Source organism: Sander lucioperca, chromosome 19 (genome assembly GCF_008315115.2).
Source record: "Sander lucioperca isolate FBNREF2018 chromosome 19, SLUC_FBN_1.2, whole genome shotgun sequence".
NCBI lineage: Eukaryota > Metazoa > Chordata > Actinopteri > Perciformes > Percidae > Sander > Sander lucioperca.
In genome coordinates this window covers 8111349-8128430 of record NC_050191.1, presented here as the reverse complement: position 1 = coordinate 8128430, position 17082 = coordinate 8111349, and the positions used below count along the sequence as shown (strand labels likewise).

The 17082-nt window shown below is 39.7% G+C and overlaps 1 protein-coding gene across 2 annotated transcripts in view; it reads right to left on the bottom strand.

Annotated features, from left to right (window-relative positions):
• scara5 (scavenger receptor class A, member 5 (putative)) overlaps positions 1 to 17082 on the bottom strand; it is an 82806-nt gene that overhangs the window by 35139 nt on the left and 30585 nt on the right. For both annotated transcript variants that reach the window (XM_031322375.2, XM_031322374.2), the window contains 4 exons: positions 6582 to 6781; positions 5846 to 6024; positions 5123 to 5249; positions 4754 to 4922 (listed from right to left, as the gene is read on the bottom strand). In XM_031322375.2, coding sequence (XP_031178235.1) covers positions 4754 to 4922; positions 5123 to 5249; positions 5846 to 6024; positions 6582 to 6781 — 675 coding nt within the window. The remainder of the gene's footprint in view (positions 1 to 4753; positions 4923 to 5122; positions 5250 to 5845; positions 6025 to 6581; positions 6782 to 17082) is intronic.

The following is a 17082-nucleotide window of genomic DNA, read 5'->3' as shown; positions in this document are numbered from 1 at the left end:
GCTGGAGTCTGTCAGTCTGAAACAACTACATGCATTAATTGTAAAGTGAAACAGTGAGGTCATTATTTTGTCATCTTAATTGCCCAACCTGAATAGCATAAGTATACATCTATGAATAGTAATAGTTCTGAATAGATAGATAATGATCTGAATAGTATTTCAATGTATGTTTATTTTTGACCTCTGACCATGTGATGTGATGAATACAGATAAAGGGTCATGGATCACAGCAATCAAATACACCTGAGGAACGCCAAATAGTTGGCTGAAACTTTGTGTGCCTTATTTGCACTATTAAAGTATTTTTCTGGAGCATTAGGCTGTTGTGCGGACTTTACCTTCTTTGAACATTCACTTTTTTGTCCTGCACCAGCAACTACGTGGATGTGCACAACATCGTCTTTTTTGAACTAGTGTGTGTAAGCTAGCCTGAGCAATAGGACTCTTCACTAGTAAAGCAAACATGCCACTCAAAATGTACATTAATGATCATCAGATGACACACAGGGCTGTAAATGTTTCCAGACCTCAGCTCTGCTCAAAGCGACTCGTAATATTTGATGAACTCAGCACAAAATTCCTGCAGCTCAGCAGCTTTCAGCAACAACAGATCATCCATCCAAACCTGTACATGTCACCATAGCCTTATGATAAGATCTGGATTTCAATGAGACTTGTGTATGAAAATGTGTCATCTTCTGGCAAAACCTAGGGAAACAATATTAGCTAGAACAAAAACAAGGCCTATCCAGTAATTATGTAACCGAGTAGTCTCAAATCATAGATTTGTTTTCAAATGTAGGTTACCATAACAGTAAACTCTATGCCACTGAAAACATAACATACATAAGCAACCATCAAAGTTCAGGTTTAGAAAAAAGATCCTTAGGTAAGAGTTTAAAGCGGCTATAATTGATATATTTTATAATAGCAGTATATCAAATGAAAATGTGAAACGGTTGGCTCATAGTGATGAACATACAGAGAATTATCACCTGAATATGCAGCTCCCCTCAGCATTATGGAGCTTTATACCGAGTTTCACTCATTGTTTATCTGTCCTTTTCTGTTTTGATTTCCTCTCTTGTAAATGCAGAGTAGTCCAAAGACAGTATTGGTATAGTTCCTTGTCTTCACCATAGGAGCAAAAGATCAAACAGGCACTAACAAAGGACCTATTTCTTGTTGGTGTCCTCACATAACAGCCTGTGGGCCTATACACAAAAGCCAGAAAATATCTCCACACACAAAATTGAGTTTGAAATGCATATGAACAGAACATTTCTCTGTCTCACACATAGCCACACTGACACATACTGCTGTCAAATTGAAATATAGTTGTGAAACCCAAGTAGAAGGCATTTGTTTCATGCCAATTAAACACTTAGACCAGAGTGACATGGCAATATACTGTACATATAGGAGAAAAGCTTTCAATCATATTGCATGAGTTACCTCAGCAGAGAGTTTGCCCAGTTGACATGGAAACGTGTAAAGATTTTCTTGAGATTGAGTTAATTCTCGATCGTGACATTAAGTAGCCGTTCTGGAGCTTTCGATTGTATTACGCAATCTTCCTCAGCAGAGTTTGGTGCCCTTAAAAGGTAGCAAACGGGACGACCAGCTCTACCTCCTGAACCCCAGCCACCCTGTTATTCATCAAGATGCATTGTGGGTATCCTTGAGGTCTAAGAAACGTGTTAAATGTATTTCCTTCCTCATAAAACATTTGCAAATCCAATTTTTAAAGTAGGTTAAGTAGTTATTTGTCTATTGTTTACATCCATGTAAACAATGTTTTCTGACTGGAAGTCTTCTTCACTGCCTTTGTTGGCGTATTGCTGTGTTTCTTATGTCATTACCGCCACCTGTAGATCAGTGGAATAGTGTGAAACCTTTGGCAGGACTGTGTATCGCACTACTAGAGGTCAGAAACTTCACACCGTGCCTTTAAACAATATAAATAAATTACGAAGGAAATACCAATTCTGTGAAATCATTTTTGACAATTTAGCTATCGAAAACATTAATCCCCAAACTATTGGCAATGACCTTTGAAGACACTAATTGATCTCATACATATACAGTAATTTTCCCTTAGTGGGCAATTGTTACTGTAAATTATACCACATCTAATAATTTAGCACCTGGAGAGGTAAAAGACTCCAGGCAACATATAAAAACAGCTTCTCATGTGTCTTTATTATTATTACAAGTCACATGTGTGGCATGAACATCACTGTGTGAGTCACAGAGGAATTAAAGGCAAATTAACTGAACATGAAGAAAAGAGAGGAGAGGACAGAGAAGAAAAAAAAATGAGGCACGAGGATAAACATGGATAGAGATGTAAAACTTTTCTTGGCTAAGGTGACTCCAAACTAACAACAAACAAATGGGCTGCGGAGCTAAAACTAATGACAGAGCTGAGTAGTTGAGTTTTCACTCTGGAAGTAGCATCTAAATTTAACCCACAATTGTTTCCAGGCCCAGGAAAAATGGCATCCCACCCACATGTGAAGCAGACACGCGATCAGGGGTCTCGTTCGGTTTGAGTTGCCATCAATCAGCTCGGGCCACGTCCCCTGCCAGCATTACGTCATAGCATACCTATTCTGATTTTAACAAGCCAGGGAAATCATTTTGTGCCCTGGCAGCGAGAGTCGTACCACGTCGGGACTAATCACATCTGAACAGATTGGAGGAAGAACATTCAGAGTTGCTCAATACCCGGCGGTAGTAATCCCACAGTGTAAAATCACGTTTGCGTGCCACGGCCACTCTCCATTCAATCACACTGCAAACATCTATTGGCTCAGACGTGCTATTGTATATAAACCTTTTGGAGAACAAAGTCCCACCCAAAGGCATTCATTATACTAAGAGTTAAAGTTCTCAAATCTTTATTCTGTCTATAAATGTTTTCATATATTCCTACTCTTGTTAATTGCACACTTAAATGCTCTCTCTCTCTCTCTCTCTCTCTCTCTCTCTCTCTCTCTCTCTCTCTCTCTCTCTCTGAACCCAACCAGTCGAGGCAGATGGCCGCCTACCAGGACTGGGTTCTGTTTGAGGTTTCTTCCCGTTAAAAGCGTAGTCTTTCCTTGCTGGCGTCGCCAGTGCTTGCTCATAGGGGATTGCCGTTTTTTAATAGGGCTGGAGATACTTGCACTGAGCTGAGCCATGAACAACCCCAACCAGTCAAGCCATGCTGGCGTGGTGCAAGTGTTCATCGTTCAAACCACAATCGCCTGTCGCCTGCACCTCTTCATCTAACAGCTCACTGTGGTCGTCTCTACTTGTACTGTTCTTTTCTACAATATTATATCTGATGGGCTGACCAAATTGTAGAATATATCTATATCAGCTGATATAGTGCTGGTTTGGCTTTGGAAAACTTTTAATGTGAAGCAGCAGCAGCAGCAGCAAATTAGTAACTTAAAACAACTCCAACATGGCTGAAGCATGTTGAATCCTTAAACAGTGATAACAGATATATGAAAAGCACTGACAGGTATGTAGGAGTCAAACTTAACTTTAAATCACAGAAACTCAATCTACACAAGTACTGAGAAGCTGAACACAGAGACATTTTTAGTCACCAGCAAGAAAACATGTGTGGCGTCAGTTTAGCGCAGGAGAAGTCTTTGATTAGAGGGAGAATACAATCACAGGTTGGCCGCTACCAAGCAGGACCACAACAGCCCTGCACGGCTATCACATGCTGTGAGGAGTCAGTGGAAACATGTGTTCACGAATAGGTGTAATTTACAGGGGATATGGGGGGTTTAATCCCCCCCCCCCCCCACCCCAATAATCAAAACTGGTCAGTGCAACCCACCCCAAAAACCTATTTCCTATAATTTCCTTTACATAAATAAAGACAATTGCACCATAAAGTGATGCAGAAAAGGCACAAATTGCAGAAAAAAATCACCAGAATGCAGAAAATGAAGTGTTTGACACTCAAAATTTAAATTTTCCTCAAAAGTGGAAATTTCAACCCCCCCAATGTTGAACCCAAAGTTACACCCTTGTGTTCACGGCACGACACAGCTCGGCACAATTCAGCAGCATTAGGTTTTGGTAAATTCCAGATGACAAAACGGCTGGGTGTCTAGATCAGAACTGGGCTAAAAAGTCTAGATCACCTTTAACCATTGCTTGGCTATTTTTAAAGTGTATTTAGGACTTGATTCACATTTAAATACAATCATTTAAATGCAGAAAAAATGTTTTTATGTAAACTTGATGTTTGAAAAGAACTGACTTTTTTCAACTCAATTTTGCCCAGTTCTAACTTAGACAACTTTTACATTACATTACATGTCATTTAGCTGACGCTTTTATCCAAAGCGACTTACAATTGCTATTTATGTCAGAGATCGCACGCCTCTGGAGCAGCTAGGGGTTAAGTGTCTTGCTCAGGGACACATTGGTTGATGTATCGCAGTGGGAATCGAACCCAGGTCTCCCACACCAAAGGCATGTGTCATATCCACTCCGACATCACCATCACAACTTAACACCTTTTGACCTGCAAATAACCAAACCAATGCTTACTGGAACGGAGCACTGAAGCTAACCAAAGGGCAATTAAGGGGAGCATTTCGGCCAACGAAAGGGGCACTTGGACTTGAATGAATAAATGCCAGAATGAAGCATTCAATTCTCCCTTATGGGAAGTCCTGGTTAAATAAAAAAGGTCTATTTTGCACTCAGAGAAGCAATCTGAACATATTTCTTAGCTGACCTTCGAATATGGTGAGGTTCTTCAGGGCCAGGGAGTGCTCCCAGTCCTTCAGGCGAAGGTCCTCTGTAATTGTGTTGAGGATCTCCATCTCGTTCCTCAGCTGGGCCTCTGTGTGGACGTGGGTCACCCATAAACTGCTGGTGTCCTCTGTTATGTTGCTGATCTGGATCTGAGCAACAGGAGTGCAGGCAGAGGGAGTGTTAACAGCCGCAGTAGTTCATCCGTGTGCTGCAGTAAGATTTTAGCTTGTAATATGTGTTGTGTACGTACTGTACTGTATAAATGTTAACTTTCAACATGTGTCTTTAAAACATTTTTTTCAGTAGTAGATTTGATTAGTAGGACATGTTTGTGTAAGCTGTGATGAACCTGCAAGTCTTGTATCTTCAAGTGGTGAATACTGATGTCATTGCTGAAGGTGTGATTGACAGCTCCCACCGTCCAACTGACATCATCCAGTTTCTCTCTCAGCCTGCTCACCTGTCCTGAGGTTTCCCTGAACAAACAGAACTTTATTCTTCAAATTCACTCATTATACTATACAGAGTCTTCGTTGTGATGCAATTAAACTTACATGCTTTGGAAACAAGGATTTCACTGTAATATAGTTTTGCATTGCCAGACCTTCCTCCACAGCGCTGCGGAGGAGGGTCTGGCTAGTCCACACATCATTCTGGGATGGGAGAAAAACGTGCTCTGGTTTATTGGCATTTCTTTAAACCAATCACAATCGTCACGGGTGGCGCTAAGCCCCGGACACAATGACGGTGCCTCTGCAAGATAGCCTCGGAAAGGAACTTGTTTGAGTGGAACGTGTACATTTAAAAGTTGTTTAAATTGTGCAACAGAAAACTCATATTGGACAGATAGTCTAGCTAGCTGTCTGGATTTACCCTGCAGAGATCTGAGGAGCAGATAACCATAGTCACTCATAAATCCACCGGAGTTTAGAAAGCCAACACAAAGAAAGAGGAAGGTGACGGACATCCGGCCTAAAAAGAGGGACACCCGGGAGGGAATTTCCGGCGGCACCTGAACAATCCCGGAAGTGGATCGTCGTCAGTTTAGACTAACTGTAATATAAATGTGTACCTGAACAGGAGGTCCTGGTCGTGGAGCCAGGTGGAGGCCCGGGACACCTCCGCAGTCAGGCCCGTCAGGTTCCTGCCGGTGGAGCTGCTTAGGGAGGACAACCTGTCGTCCAGCTGCACCAGGTAGCCCTCTGACTGAAGGGAGTTAGCCTGGATGGTCCTCAGCTCCACCTCCAGGCTCTGAGGGTGAAAGAACTTAGAACAATCATTCATCCTGTTATTAATAACTCATAAATATAACTTTGAAATCACAGTAAAACAGCATTGGTTGTTGAGTATTAATGAAAAGCACATTTCTAGAAAGTAGAGTGAATTCAGTACCTGAAACTCCATCTATCACACACGTAAAACATTTTTACTTTTCTGATTTTATATTGATAAGATGGCTTACCCTTACTGCACATATTATGAGGACACAACGGGCATTGTGCAATTTTGTTGGCTAGTGGCCGTCTCTGCATGCAACATGAGCATGTCAATGCAAAGTGATGCAACAGTCTGTGTCTGTGTACTTTATGTATGTGTATGTATGTATGCATGCACTATGTTGTATTGCTTTTTTTTTAAACAGCAGATATAGTTTGTTTGTCCAAGAAAAATGTCCTTTGGCACTATAAAATCTATCTTATCTCTCATCTTATCTCTTACATCATCATTAAACTCTATCCATGTCCTGTAACAGTTCCCCTGCTCTGTAAAAGCTCTTGCATTTTTTGTGTGTGTGTCTTGTGTCATGCCTTGATGAGGATCTCCAGCCTCTGCAGCCAGTCGCTGTGGTTCTGGAAGAGATTCTCCAGTTTCCAGATGTTCTCCAGCAGGTCACCCTGAGTGGACGCCTCGCCTAGGGTCTGCTGGAGCAGCCGAGAGCGCTCCGACATCCGGGTCACGTTCTCCATCAGCACGGCCTGCCGCTGTGAAGACACCTGGGAATGAGAGACTGGAGAGGAAAGGAGAAAGAAAAGAGAGAGAGAGAGAGAGATTTGTTCTGGGTGTTGATTCACTGATCCCTCAGTCCCCAAATCGAGTATCATTTACAATCAATCACTACTGTCAGCTTGGACCCAGCCAGCACTTTAATGCAGAGCAGATGTTGATCAGTCGCCTGCACTAATTTTTCGTCTATTCTTGCTTAATGTATTGTTTTGTTAAATTATGACCAAAATATTTGTACGACTTCAAAACCAGTTTCCAGAGCTGGCTTGCTGTGAGGTTCTCTGTGTTTTACCGACGACATATTGTGGAAATTCCGTCTCCATTTTGACTGATGTTGAAATTGGCCTCTGCATGTTGCAGTTCGTCCAATACTTGCAGGAGAGAGAGCCTTAGCTCAGAATGCTTTAAAACAATGATATTAGGTAAAGATTTCCGTTGATGCAAAGTATCTACTGTAAGTGCAATTCACTCAAGAACTGTACAATTTTCCATAGGGAAATATTGTACTTTTTACTACAGTTATCTGACAACTATACTTTCTAGTTTCAAATTTTTACACATGAAAAGCTTGTTAAACACAACGCAAAGTTAAAGATTAAATATAGTTTACTATCATTAAAATGAAGGATTAAAGCTGGAGTGCAGCACTTGTCTCCCCCCTTTGGCAGTGAGAGTGATTACACAAACAGTGTTGCATGCTGATGACGTATGCACCCCCCCCACACCCCCTACTTTAATCCTTCCTCTTGCCGAGTTTCTTTTGTATCTGGAGCATCCACTCCAGAAACCTTTCTTTGACGCTTCTTAGGATTTTCCGTCATAGCTTCTGCCAAACTCCTAGCTTTTGCTTCGTCGCTATGGTCTCTCCCCCCTTCCTGCCCCCTTTAGCTCTGGCTGGTTGACGTAAAATGCATCATCTCTAGTGCAATAGCACGGGAACAACTCAGGTATACTGTGAAATACAGATAGCTTTCCCTGGCGATAGGGTTAATCAGCATTGTGTGAACTTGTTTGGCAAGGGCTTAACGGGTGTTCATTTATATGTTAAAGTCCTGCACCCCAGCTATAAAAATAAATTTAGTAAATACAAATTTGTGTAGAAGAACCTTGTTTTTTCTGTCTTCATACCCCATTAATCATCTCACGACCCTGCAGATTTATGTTGTGACCCTTTGGAGGAAGCCCGACCCCAAGGTTGAGAACCACCCGACTGAAGTACTAAACTGTATACAAACTAGTTAAAATGATAAAGTTAAACTAGCTCCACCCAGCTACAAAAGTAAAAAAAAAAAAAAAAAAGACTAATAATGTTATATTTGATAATATACAGTATAAATCATGAGGATATTTTTACTTTTGATGCTTGAATTATAAAGAAATAAAAAGAGAGACAACATGATCTGAATTACCCATGTGTTTATTTAGCTGTTGCATCACATTGCTGACAGTTAACATATTACTGATGAACTTTTCTTGTCCTGTTTTTGGCTGTGGCATAAAGGCCACTTCTTTTCCCTTTTTCGCTGTTCTCCACAGTGCCTAATGAGAAAAAGCTCCTTGGTTTCATGTTATGTTGAGAGCATGTTGCATGGTAACGGCTCGATAGCCCGGGAGTTATTTTGAAACCAGATACTCAGCATTATGCCATGACGACATCCTCTCTGCAGGGCAGCAGGGACCAATGTGTGCAAAATACCTCAGATAGAGAAAAAAATGTATGACTTGGGAAATGAAAGGAAGCAGATAATTCCCTTTACAAATTCGACACGTTGATGCCCCTAACAGCCGGATATCACAAAGTCTCTGCACGTTTTCTGTTTTCAAGTATCGAAGAGAGTGATGAAAGTGTGTTTCTGTGTGTGTGGCATCAAGGCCAAGAAACGTCTGCATGACCTCAGAGCACAAAAAGTGATGCAAAGCCACACTGCTGCAAACAAACCATCTCAATTCCCCGTCATTATGTGTGTTAGGTTTATTTCTAATGACCTGAAAAAACTAAATAATCCAAAATCTCTCCACTACACAGGGCGCTTAATTGCTAAATGATGGTCTGTCAACATTGGTGTTTTTTTCAGAAGAACACACATTTATGCTCATGCAGAACCTGGTGGAGTTTCTCAGCAGTAGTGCTCTCTGAAAAGAAAGAAGAAACAAAGACCAAGACCATATAGTGGGCCAATCTTATTCTAGATAACTTGTTTTCATTGCTTTATTAATTGTTTTAATTGTTGACTCTATAATCGTCTAATCTGAAGAAGGAAGAAAACGAAAAGGAGAATGAGGAGGAGAAGAGATAGTTTCTGAAACCCTACTTGAACTCAAACATCCATCGTGATCAGCAAGAAATCTAGTCTTTTTTAACTTAGTTTATGACACTTGGGAAACACATGGTTTTCCCAACAGTGACAAAATAAATGTGGATACCACATTTCTTTCAGATAATCTTGTAAGGATAATTTAAAAGTTACAGATGGAGCGGTGGCACAGAGCTTAGTGTTAATGTAATCCAATGGGTTCCAAATCTTCTGAAATTTGTCAGGGGAACCGCAGTGTGGTTTTACTAGTTTAAGGTGCAGAATTACATTTTTTAACCACAGACTGTTTGGGGGCTGTGGGTTCTCACGGTTCAGGACAACTGTGTGCTATTAGAGTGAAGACATATACACTTATAATCATATCTTGTTGCCAAAACATATTTGAACAGATTTTCCACCGCGTGTCTCCCTTTGGTTCCTCTGGTTACATTGCCTAAAGGAATAATCAATCAGCATTAGAAATCATTCTCCACTAATTGATGTCTGTTTAAACGTAGCTCTGTTAACATGGAATGCTCGGCACATACAATCAACCACAGAGGTCACTGTCGGATAACTGAATGGGGTTTTAAAGGCTTTTCTATTCACAATAACAGCAGTAATAAAGGTTTGTTTGGCCACTTGGGGACAGTGGAAAAAGACACAACACTGACATAATATCACTTTACAAAGTTGCTATAGCTTAACATGTTACACATCCAGCAGATATGGAACAATTATTATGTAATCTTTTCTGCCAAATATGAATAGTTTTACCTTTTCAACAGAATTTAAATGACCACAATGGACATTTACCAAGCAGCAACCTTCGGGCCTGAAAAGTGCAGTGCCTGAAACATGCATTGTTTCTAATTTCCAACAGGGGGGGGGGGACTCCACTGGTTGTCAAGTCAGATTGTATAGAAGTCAATTGCTTACCTCAGCAAACATTTTCATAAAATGTTTTTTCAATTGCTCGTTTCAAGTTTTGTTCAAGACAGCATTATGTTCATTTAGTAAATTATGGTCCTATTTAGAGTAAAATAGATGATAAAGCAGGGTATGTTTTAGGGTGTGGCTGCTTTGTGATTGACAAGTCCCGACCACAGCAGTATCCTTAGGGTTCTCAGTCAGATCCACCCTCACTCCCTCCCCAGCTCCACCCAATATGGTCACTTCTGGTACCAAAAAAACAAGATGGCGACCAAACTCGAGGCTTCAAAACGATAGTCAACAAAGCAATGGGTGATGTCACAGTGGCTATGTCCACTTCTTTTATACAGTCTATGACATTTACTGGATCTAAATGTGAAGAGAAGCAGGCAAGATTCCTTTACTGTAAATCCAACTGCGGGGGATTGAAATTTATATTGTTTTTCAGAATACCTGCTGGACCAATATAGCCTAGAAATCTAGACGCACCCAAATGTAATTTGCAGCCATGGGGTCTAGAAACTCTCCGTTGGCTTGCAAGCTGGAAAAGCCAAACTCTAGCCGGGCCAATCACATTGTATATAGAGTCATGGGCGGGCTTAACATAATGACGACAGAGTTATGACGGTTCAGCGTGAATTCCCTGCTACTTGAAAACAAAGAGGATGGCTGCTGCTGATGGCGAACAGCGGTCTTTCAAATCTGCTTTGGCCACGACTCTGGAAGACTTGGAGTTAAGCTTTTCTTTGAGAAAAGAACAAAGAACGGCACTGAAGTCATTCTTAAAAAAGGAAGATGTGTTCGGAGTTTTGCCGACCGCATACGGCAAAAGTTTAATCTATCAACTAGCTCCGTTACCTTCTTCGTTGCTCTGGTTGGTTGTAGCACTATCCTATTGCATGCTGAGGGAATTTGAAAGACAACCGTTTATCCCGCCCCTCGGATTGAGCCCTGCCAATGGTAAGTTCCCAGACCCAACATCTTGATGTGGGTCTGGCTTGTCAGGCTAGGACCTATACCCAGGGGCGTCGGACTGGGGGGGGGGGGGACTGAGTACCTAGGGCCCTCGTGTGAGGAGGGCCTAAAAATATGCTAGAATGAATAGCTGTGGATGCGGGGAGGGGCCCATAGAAAATGCCTTTCTACAGGGCCCAGAATTTTGTGCTACGCCCCTGTCTATACCAAACATACATACATTTATTTTAAAAGAAAAAACAGGGGGGAAAAGGGTTATATATAACCCATAGAGCTGTAAATGCACTACTCTTTCAGTCATGAACCCTCATGATGTCAGACTGCTGTTGAGCTACTATAGGAGAGATGAGTCTTTATGTTGAGTGTTGTGTGACTTCAGATGAGGATGATGAGAAATTGACTGAAAGATGATGTGTATGCCTGACAAATCCATTTCAAACCTCTCAGCTCAGAAATGTAAGATGGGAAAGTCATCTCGTCTTTTCCATGTGCCTTCTATTCTTTCCTCTTTATTTCACACACACATACAGACATGGCAACAATACTTAAAACAGATTAGTCCCAAATTCACAGCTTCATGGTCTTTCAATTCTTCTGTGGAGAAGAGGACACTTTCCACTAATGTATCAAATGCTGGGATGGAGGACCAGCAGAACAGCTGGACCTCAGTGTGTAATGTGAATGGATTCTGCATTACTGGTTCAGTCCTCACTCGGTCTCTATATCCAATTGCATTGGATTCACAGTATTTGCGGCGTTTGGTGTGCATTCAATGTGGTTATCATTTTCAATAAACAAACTTTTTACTGTTACTGCAAAAGCTGGCCAAAAGGAGAGTCACTTACTTGATGTATATGACTAAAATGTAATTGACCAATATGGGCTATACAGTGTTCTAATGGCAGATATGGTAAGTGGAGTTTTATGTTAACACAGTTACCTTAATTTTTGCTCAACAAAGCACATTGTGTGTATCTTTGAGGCCTAACAAACATGTTGAATGCATTTCCGTCATCAGAAAACATTTGCAAAAAAGATTTTTTGAGCATTTTAAAATCATGCATTGTTTACATCCATGTTTGCAAGCTTGCAGTTTTCTTGTTCCTGGCCTTTGTTGGAGCAACAAAGAATAAATGTGATAAAATTACTGCTTTTCTGAAAGAGTTAGGATGGCTGTGGCTCAGTAGAAAGAGTGGGTCGTCAATTGATCGCATAGTCAGTGATTCAATTGCTCCTGTCCATATTGAGCATGACACTGAAACCTTGCATGATAGCTCGCTGTCATATAGGAGTGTGAATGAGTGCCAAACAATAAAGCACTTTGGATTAAAAGTGCCATATAAATGCAGGCCTGTCTTTCAACAAAGTATAAGACCAATTATCACAGGCATGCAGGGCTTCTGAAATGCTGTTCTTTTCTTTTTTGTACATTCCGCCAACTGGATTTTTATATGAATAAAACAGCGGTTCAAAAAAGGTATATACAACAAAACTTTGTTCTGTTCCTTGTGTGTGTTTTAATGTGCAGTCCATTCAACCTTAGAAAGGTGGGATCTAGATGGGTGTGTATTTCTTGCACAATGACTATCTGTATTTCTGTATTTCTGTCTGATTCTCTCTCTCTCTCTCTCACACACACATAGACACACATACATACTACTTCTTGCTATACTTGTGAGGACTTTCCATAGACTACATTCATTTCCTAGCTTCTTTACAGTACACTTAACATACACTTAACCTAATTTTAACCTAAAACCACAAACTAAATAATTATGGTTGTGGCACATTTTGGTAACCAGAATGCAGGTGAGTCCCCACAACATCATTCCAGGACATGGTCCCCGCAAAGTCATGCACACATCACAGTCTCCCAGCGAGACAGACAAGCTGGCTGGACAGTGTCATGGTAAGGGCAGAGAGAGAAGACAGAGGGAGGTCTATCAAAGCTGCATTCCTCTGTGGGCAAGGCCAAAGACAACATGGTGCCTTAATTTATCACTTTATCTGCAGCCTGTCTGTGTGTGTGTGTGTGTGTGTGTGTGTGTCTGTGTTTTGTACCTATTAAGGCAGCAGTTTAAAGAGTTGTATCCCATGAAAGACTCTCACAGACATCCCAAATGTTTTTTATGTCAAACTACACACACCATACAATAAATCTATGTTCACTTTGAAGCTGCCTAAAATAAAAACTAATAAATACAAATCATCGCTTTTGTACCTCACAATGCATATTCATACATTTGCAATTTCCATGTTTTTTGGTCTATTGACAATAATTTATATATATATATATATATATATATATATATATATATATAGGGAAAATAAAGTGTGGTAAAGCTAACGTCATTGAAAACAACAAGAAACTATTTTTATATAACCATGTGTTACTTTTTTACTACATAAATATACGTATACTTACTTTACAAGCTTACGCATTACTATACTTTTGTTATAAAGGTATGTCTTGAAGTTTACATTTTCTTGTGTCGGAATTTACTTTCATGTTACAGTATGTTTCATAAACTCCACATGCTTGACATTCATCCTGTGTTTCTTTGATGTTTGATTTTCTGTTGTTACACTGTGACTCAATCTCCTGTTCGGTTCATTAAGGTTTCTTCTAATCTACAATAGTTTAATTACGTCATTAGGTCATCATCAGTATGAATGTGGTAGAGTCTGTACATGTTTAAATTTACACACATTCTTACTTCTTCTCTATTTAAAAAGGGTTAGGAGATGTTGTATGGATTGTTGTTTGGATCTTTTCCTTGTCTGTTCCCCTAAATGATAGGTCTTTCATGATCCCTGTGTTGTGTTGAAAATGTTGTACAAGTCAAATGTCATGCAGTGCTCTGCCTTTAGGCCCAGCACCCATGGTTACTAATCTCCCTGTTTAGCTCTCACAGGCTTTTTAATAAAGTTACTTAACAGGAAGTAGGCTTGTGTGCATATGTGTGTGTGTGTGTGTGTTACCAAGAAAAGAAAGCAGCTTCATTTAGCTTCAAAGGACCCTGTCATTACACTAACTAAATCAGGTTTATTCGTTGTTTAGCCAAATATATACTATAATATGTTAGTTGCCGTTATAGACCTACATCAGCAATGATTCCAAATAAATCCCAAACTACAAGAAGTAACCCTCCAGATGGATGGAGGTGTAAAGTTCAAATAGCTGCAAGGTTTTGTGTGACTTAAATTGAATCATCTACTCATGTCTGTGAGGGTCCGGGACTGCACATGCATGGACATGTCCGTGGAATATTATAACTTAATTCTAAAAACATTACAACTGTCTTCTTGAAATATTATTACTTTCTAAAAATATTATGACTTTATTCTTGAAAAATTATTTTTCACAAAGCGTTTTCACAGAGACGATAAATTACAAAAAATAAGCGTTGCAATTAAGAGGTATAGAATAGACTACTATATATAATAACTACTTTTATTTGCATAAAACTTTGTTTACGCTTACAGATAGTGTTGGTATACAAAGTCCATTTTTATTTCTAGGTTACAACAATCAGCAACAACCACCAATAAAAATAGACATATTGTCATGTTTCGACATTTCTCAAGCAGATTGTGAATGCAAACCCAGCACAAGCAGCATGGTCAAGTATCAAACAATACAAAATGTTATTTCTTTGAGTTCACTGTACTTTAGCAAAGAACAAATCTTTCAAAAGACAAAGCATCATATCAAACTGCATTGTTGAATTGCGCATTAATATACAGAATCACACTTGAGTTTTACTTATATGGTATGTTTATTGAATGCATCAAGTTCTACAAAATAGATCTTTTAAAAAAACAGTTTTCCTGTTGTGTTTGTTACACTAAATGGATGTTTGAGTTCGACTTTACTACTAAATTATAATTCTCACTGTTGCAGATCAGATTGTATACAATACCACTGATGAGGACCTCATGAAATGCTATTTAGAGACCACACTAACTTTGACTAGGCAGTTTAAGCTTTTTCGTGTGTGGTAGTGTTTGCTAACATTGAAGAGAAGATGGGAGTGTTTGAAAAGAGGCTAATCTTTTGTATTTCGTAATCTAGGATAGCCTTTTTTCAGTGCAAATCTTGACCTCACCACAACTGTGGCTCACAAAATGAATGAGAGAAGGTAAACATGATTACTTTAATTATATATGTCGATTTGTTCCTCATCTAGTATGCTTAACTATAAATTAACCCCTACGCTGAACAATTTATGGTATAACCAATGAAAACACCTCAATGAAGAAGCATACTCGGGCAAAACCCATTATGTGCTCACAGGTCTTTTATCACTTGACCTCCATGAAGGAGTCAGACATGGCTGATAGATTTGTGACACAACTTTAGCCTCTACCAATCCCCTCCTCCTCTGAAGTTGACCTCCACACACACATTCGTATTAAAGGATAAGCTACTGAAATGAAGCTGGTTTTGACTTTAACATCTTGTTGGAATCAAGCCTTTGCAAACATGACGCTAGATCTGATTGTTTTTCACTGATGTGGGATATAGGTTGTTTTGGGAAATGGGGAAAAAAGAAGTTGGATGTGTTACGTACACCACTACCTTTCTAAATAAATTGCTTCCTGCATTGGCATCGAATGTTGGCACAGGGCAATGTGGATTGCATATTCGTCCACTATGAATGTAATTCCTGGGCTTGAACAACTTTACTTGTCTCTGTAAAATAGCTGAAACGACTTGAACATTTGCAGACAATGTAATGTTACTCTAAAATACAAATCCAATTCAGTGCAGGTTTTATAATTGACCAGACAGAGGTGAAAGTGATCTGGAGGAGGATGAGAAAAATAGCAACCTGGAGAAATATTAAAACAGCTGGTTCTCAGTTAAAAATAGCCAATTTACCATATGTGTCTGCAACCACTGCTCCTTAGACGCAATATCTATTTGTAATGGACACAGACCAGCTCTCTCACATTTTATGCAACCATTTTTTTTATATTCTTCTTATAATAATAATAATAATAATAATAATGATTATCATCATCATCACCATCATAATAAAGTCAGATATGGACACCACATCTGTCACAACACTGTTTTCATTATGTTTGTGTGTAAGTGAGAGACACACAGCAATACTAGTCACCTTTAACCAGACATAATCTAACCAACATCCCACTTCACTTTGAGGGGATGCCAGCGGCAGGAAGGAGGGAAGGAAATAAAGAAGAAAGAGTCTTTGTGAACTGCAGACCTGAAAGTCTTCCAGCAGTGAATCAGAATGAAATTACAGGATCTTAAAATCCGACCACCAACAACCTGCTTTCCTTGAGATAACATCATAAGGCAGCCGTTAGGTCATTTTAAAAGGACGACTGCAAAATAGATTCATATCCGGAGTTAAGCTCAATTAACACCAACCGGTTTAAGCTTGGTAATTACCACAACCAGGTTGTGGTAATTTATCCTAACTGTGTGTGAGATAAATATTCAATTCCGTTAAATAAGAATGTGATACAGCAAAAGGAATAAGAATGTGGAAGAATGTGACTAACTAGGACTGGGTTATTTGACTAAAATCAATATTAAACACAGTATTAATGGAAATATTTTTCTTGGTGCAGAGCAGTGTTGTATCAGAGTGTTTTTGCTGATAAAGGACGCAGATGTGAGCAGTGGGAGTGAACCAAACTATTAAAGCCATAAAAACTAAAGCAATGAGCTGAGGGGAACTGTCTGTGTTGAATCTGAAACAGCTTGGAGGAAAGCTTGCAATCAACCGCAGTCGATCACCACAATAAAACAATCACACCCCAAACTGGACACTACAATACATAAACTATAACCCACAACAGAAACAACAACACACACACCACCTTGCTCCAGCAGTCGATCTGTGTTTAGTGGTGATTGTTTGTTTTTATTGTATGTCTGGACTGGGAACCCGAGGTAGACCAAATACATTTATTAAATGGGAAATGGTCATACTCTCATGATTTGGCGTGAAGCATATCGAAAATTTGTAAAGCTCTGCATGTTTACAACTTATCCTTTGGGGACTTTTAAAGGAAGGGTTTCAGATAAAGTGTTGGACTCATCCTTTCTTAGCATAACTACTTT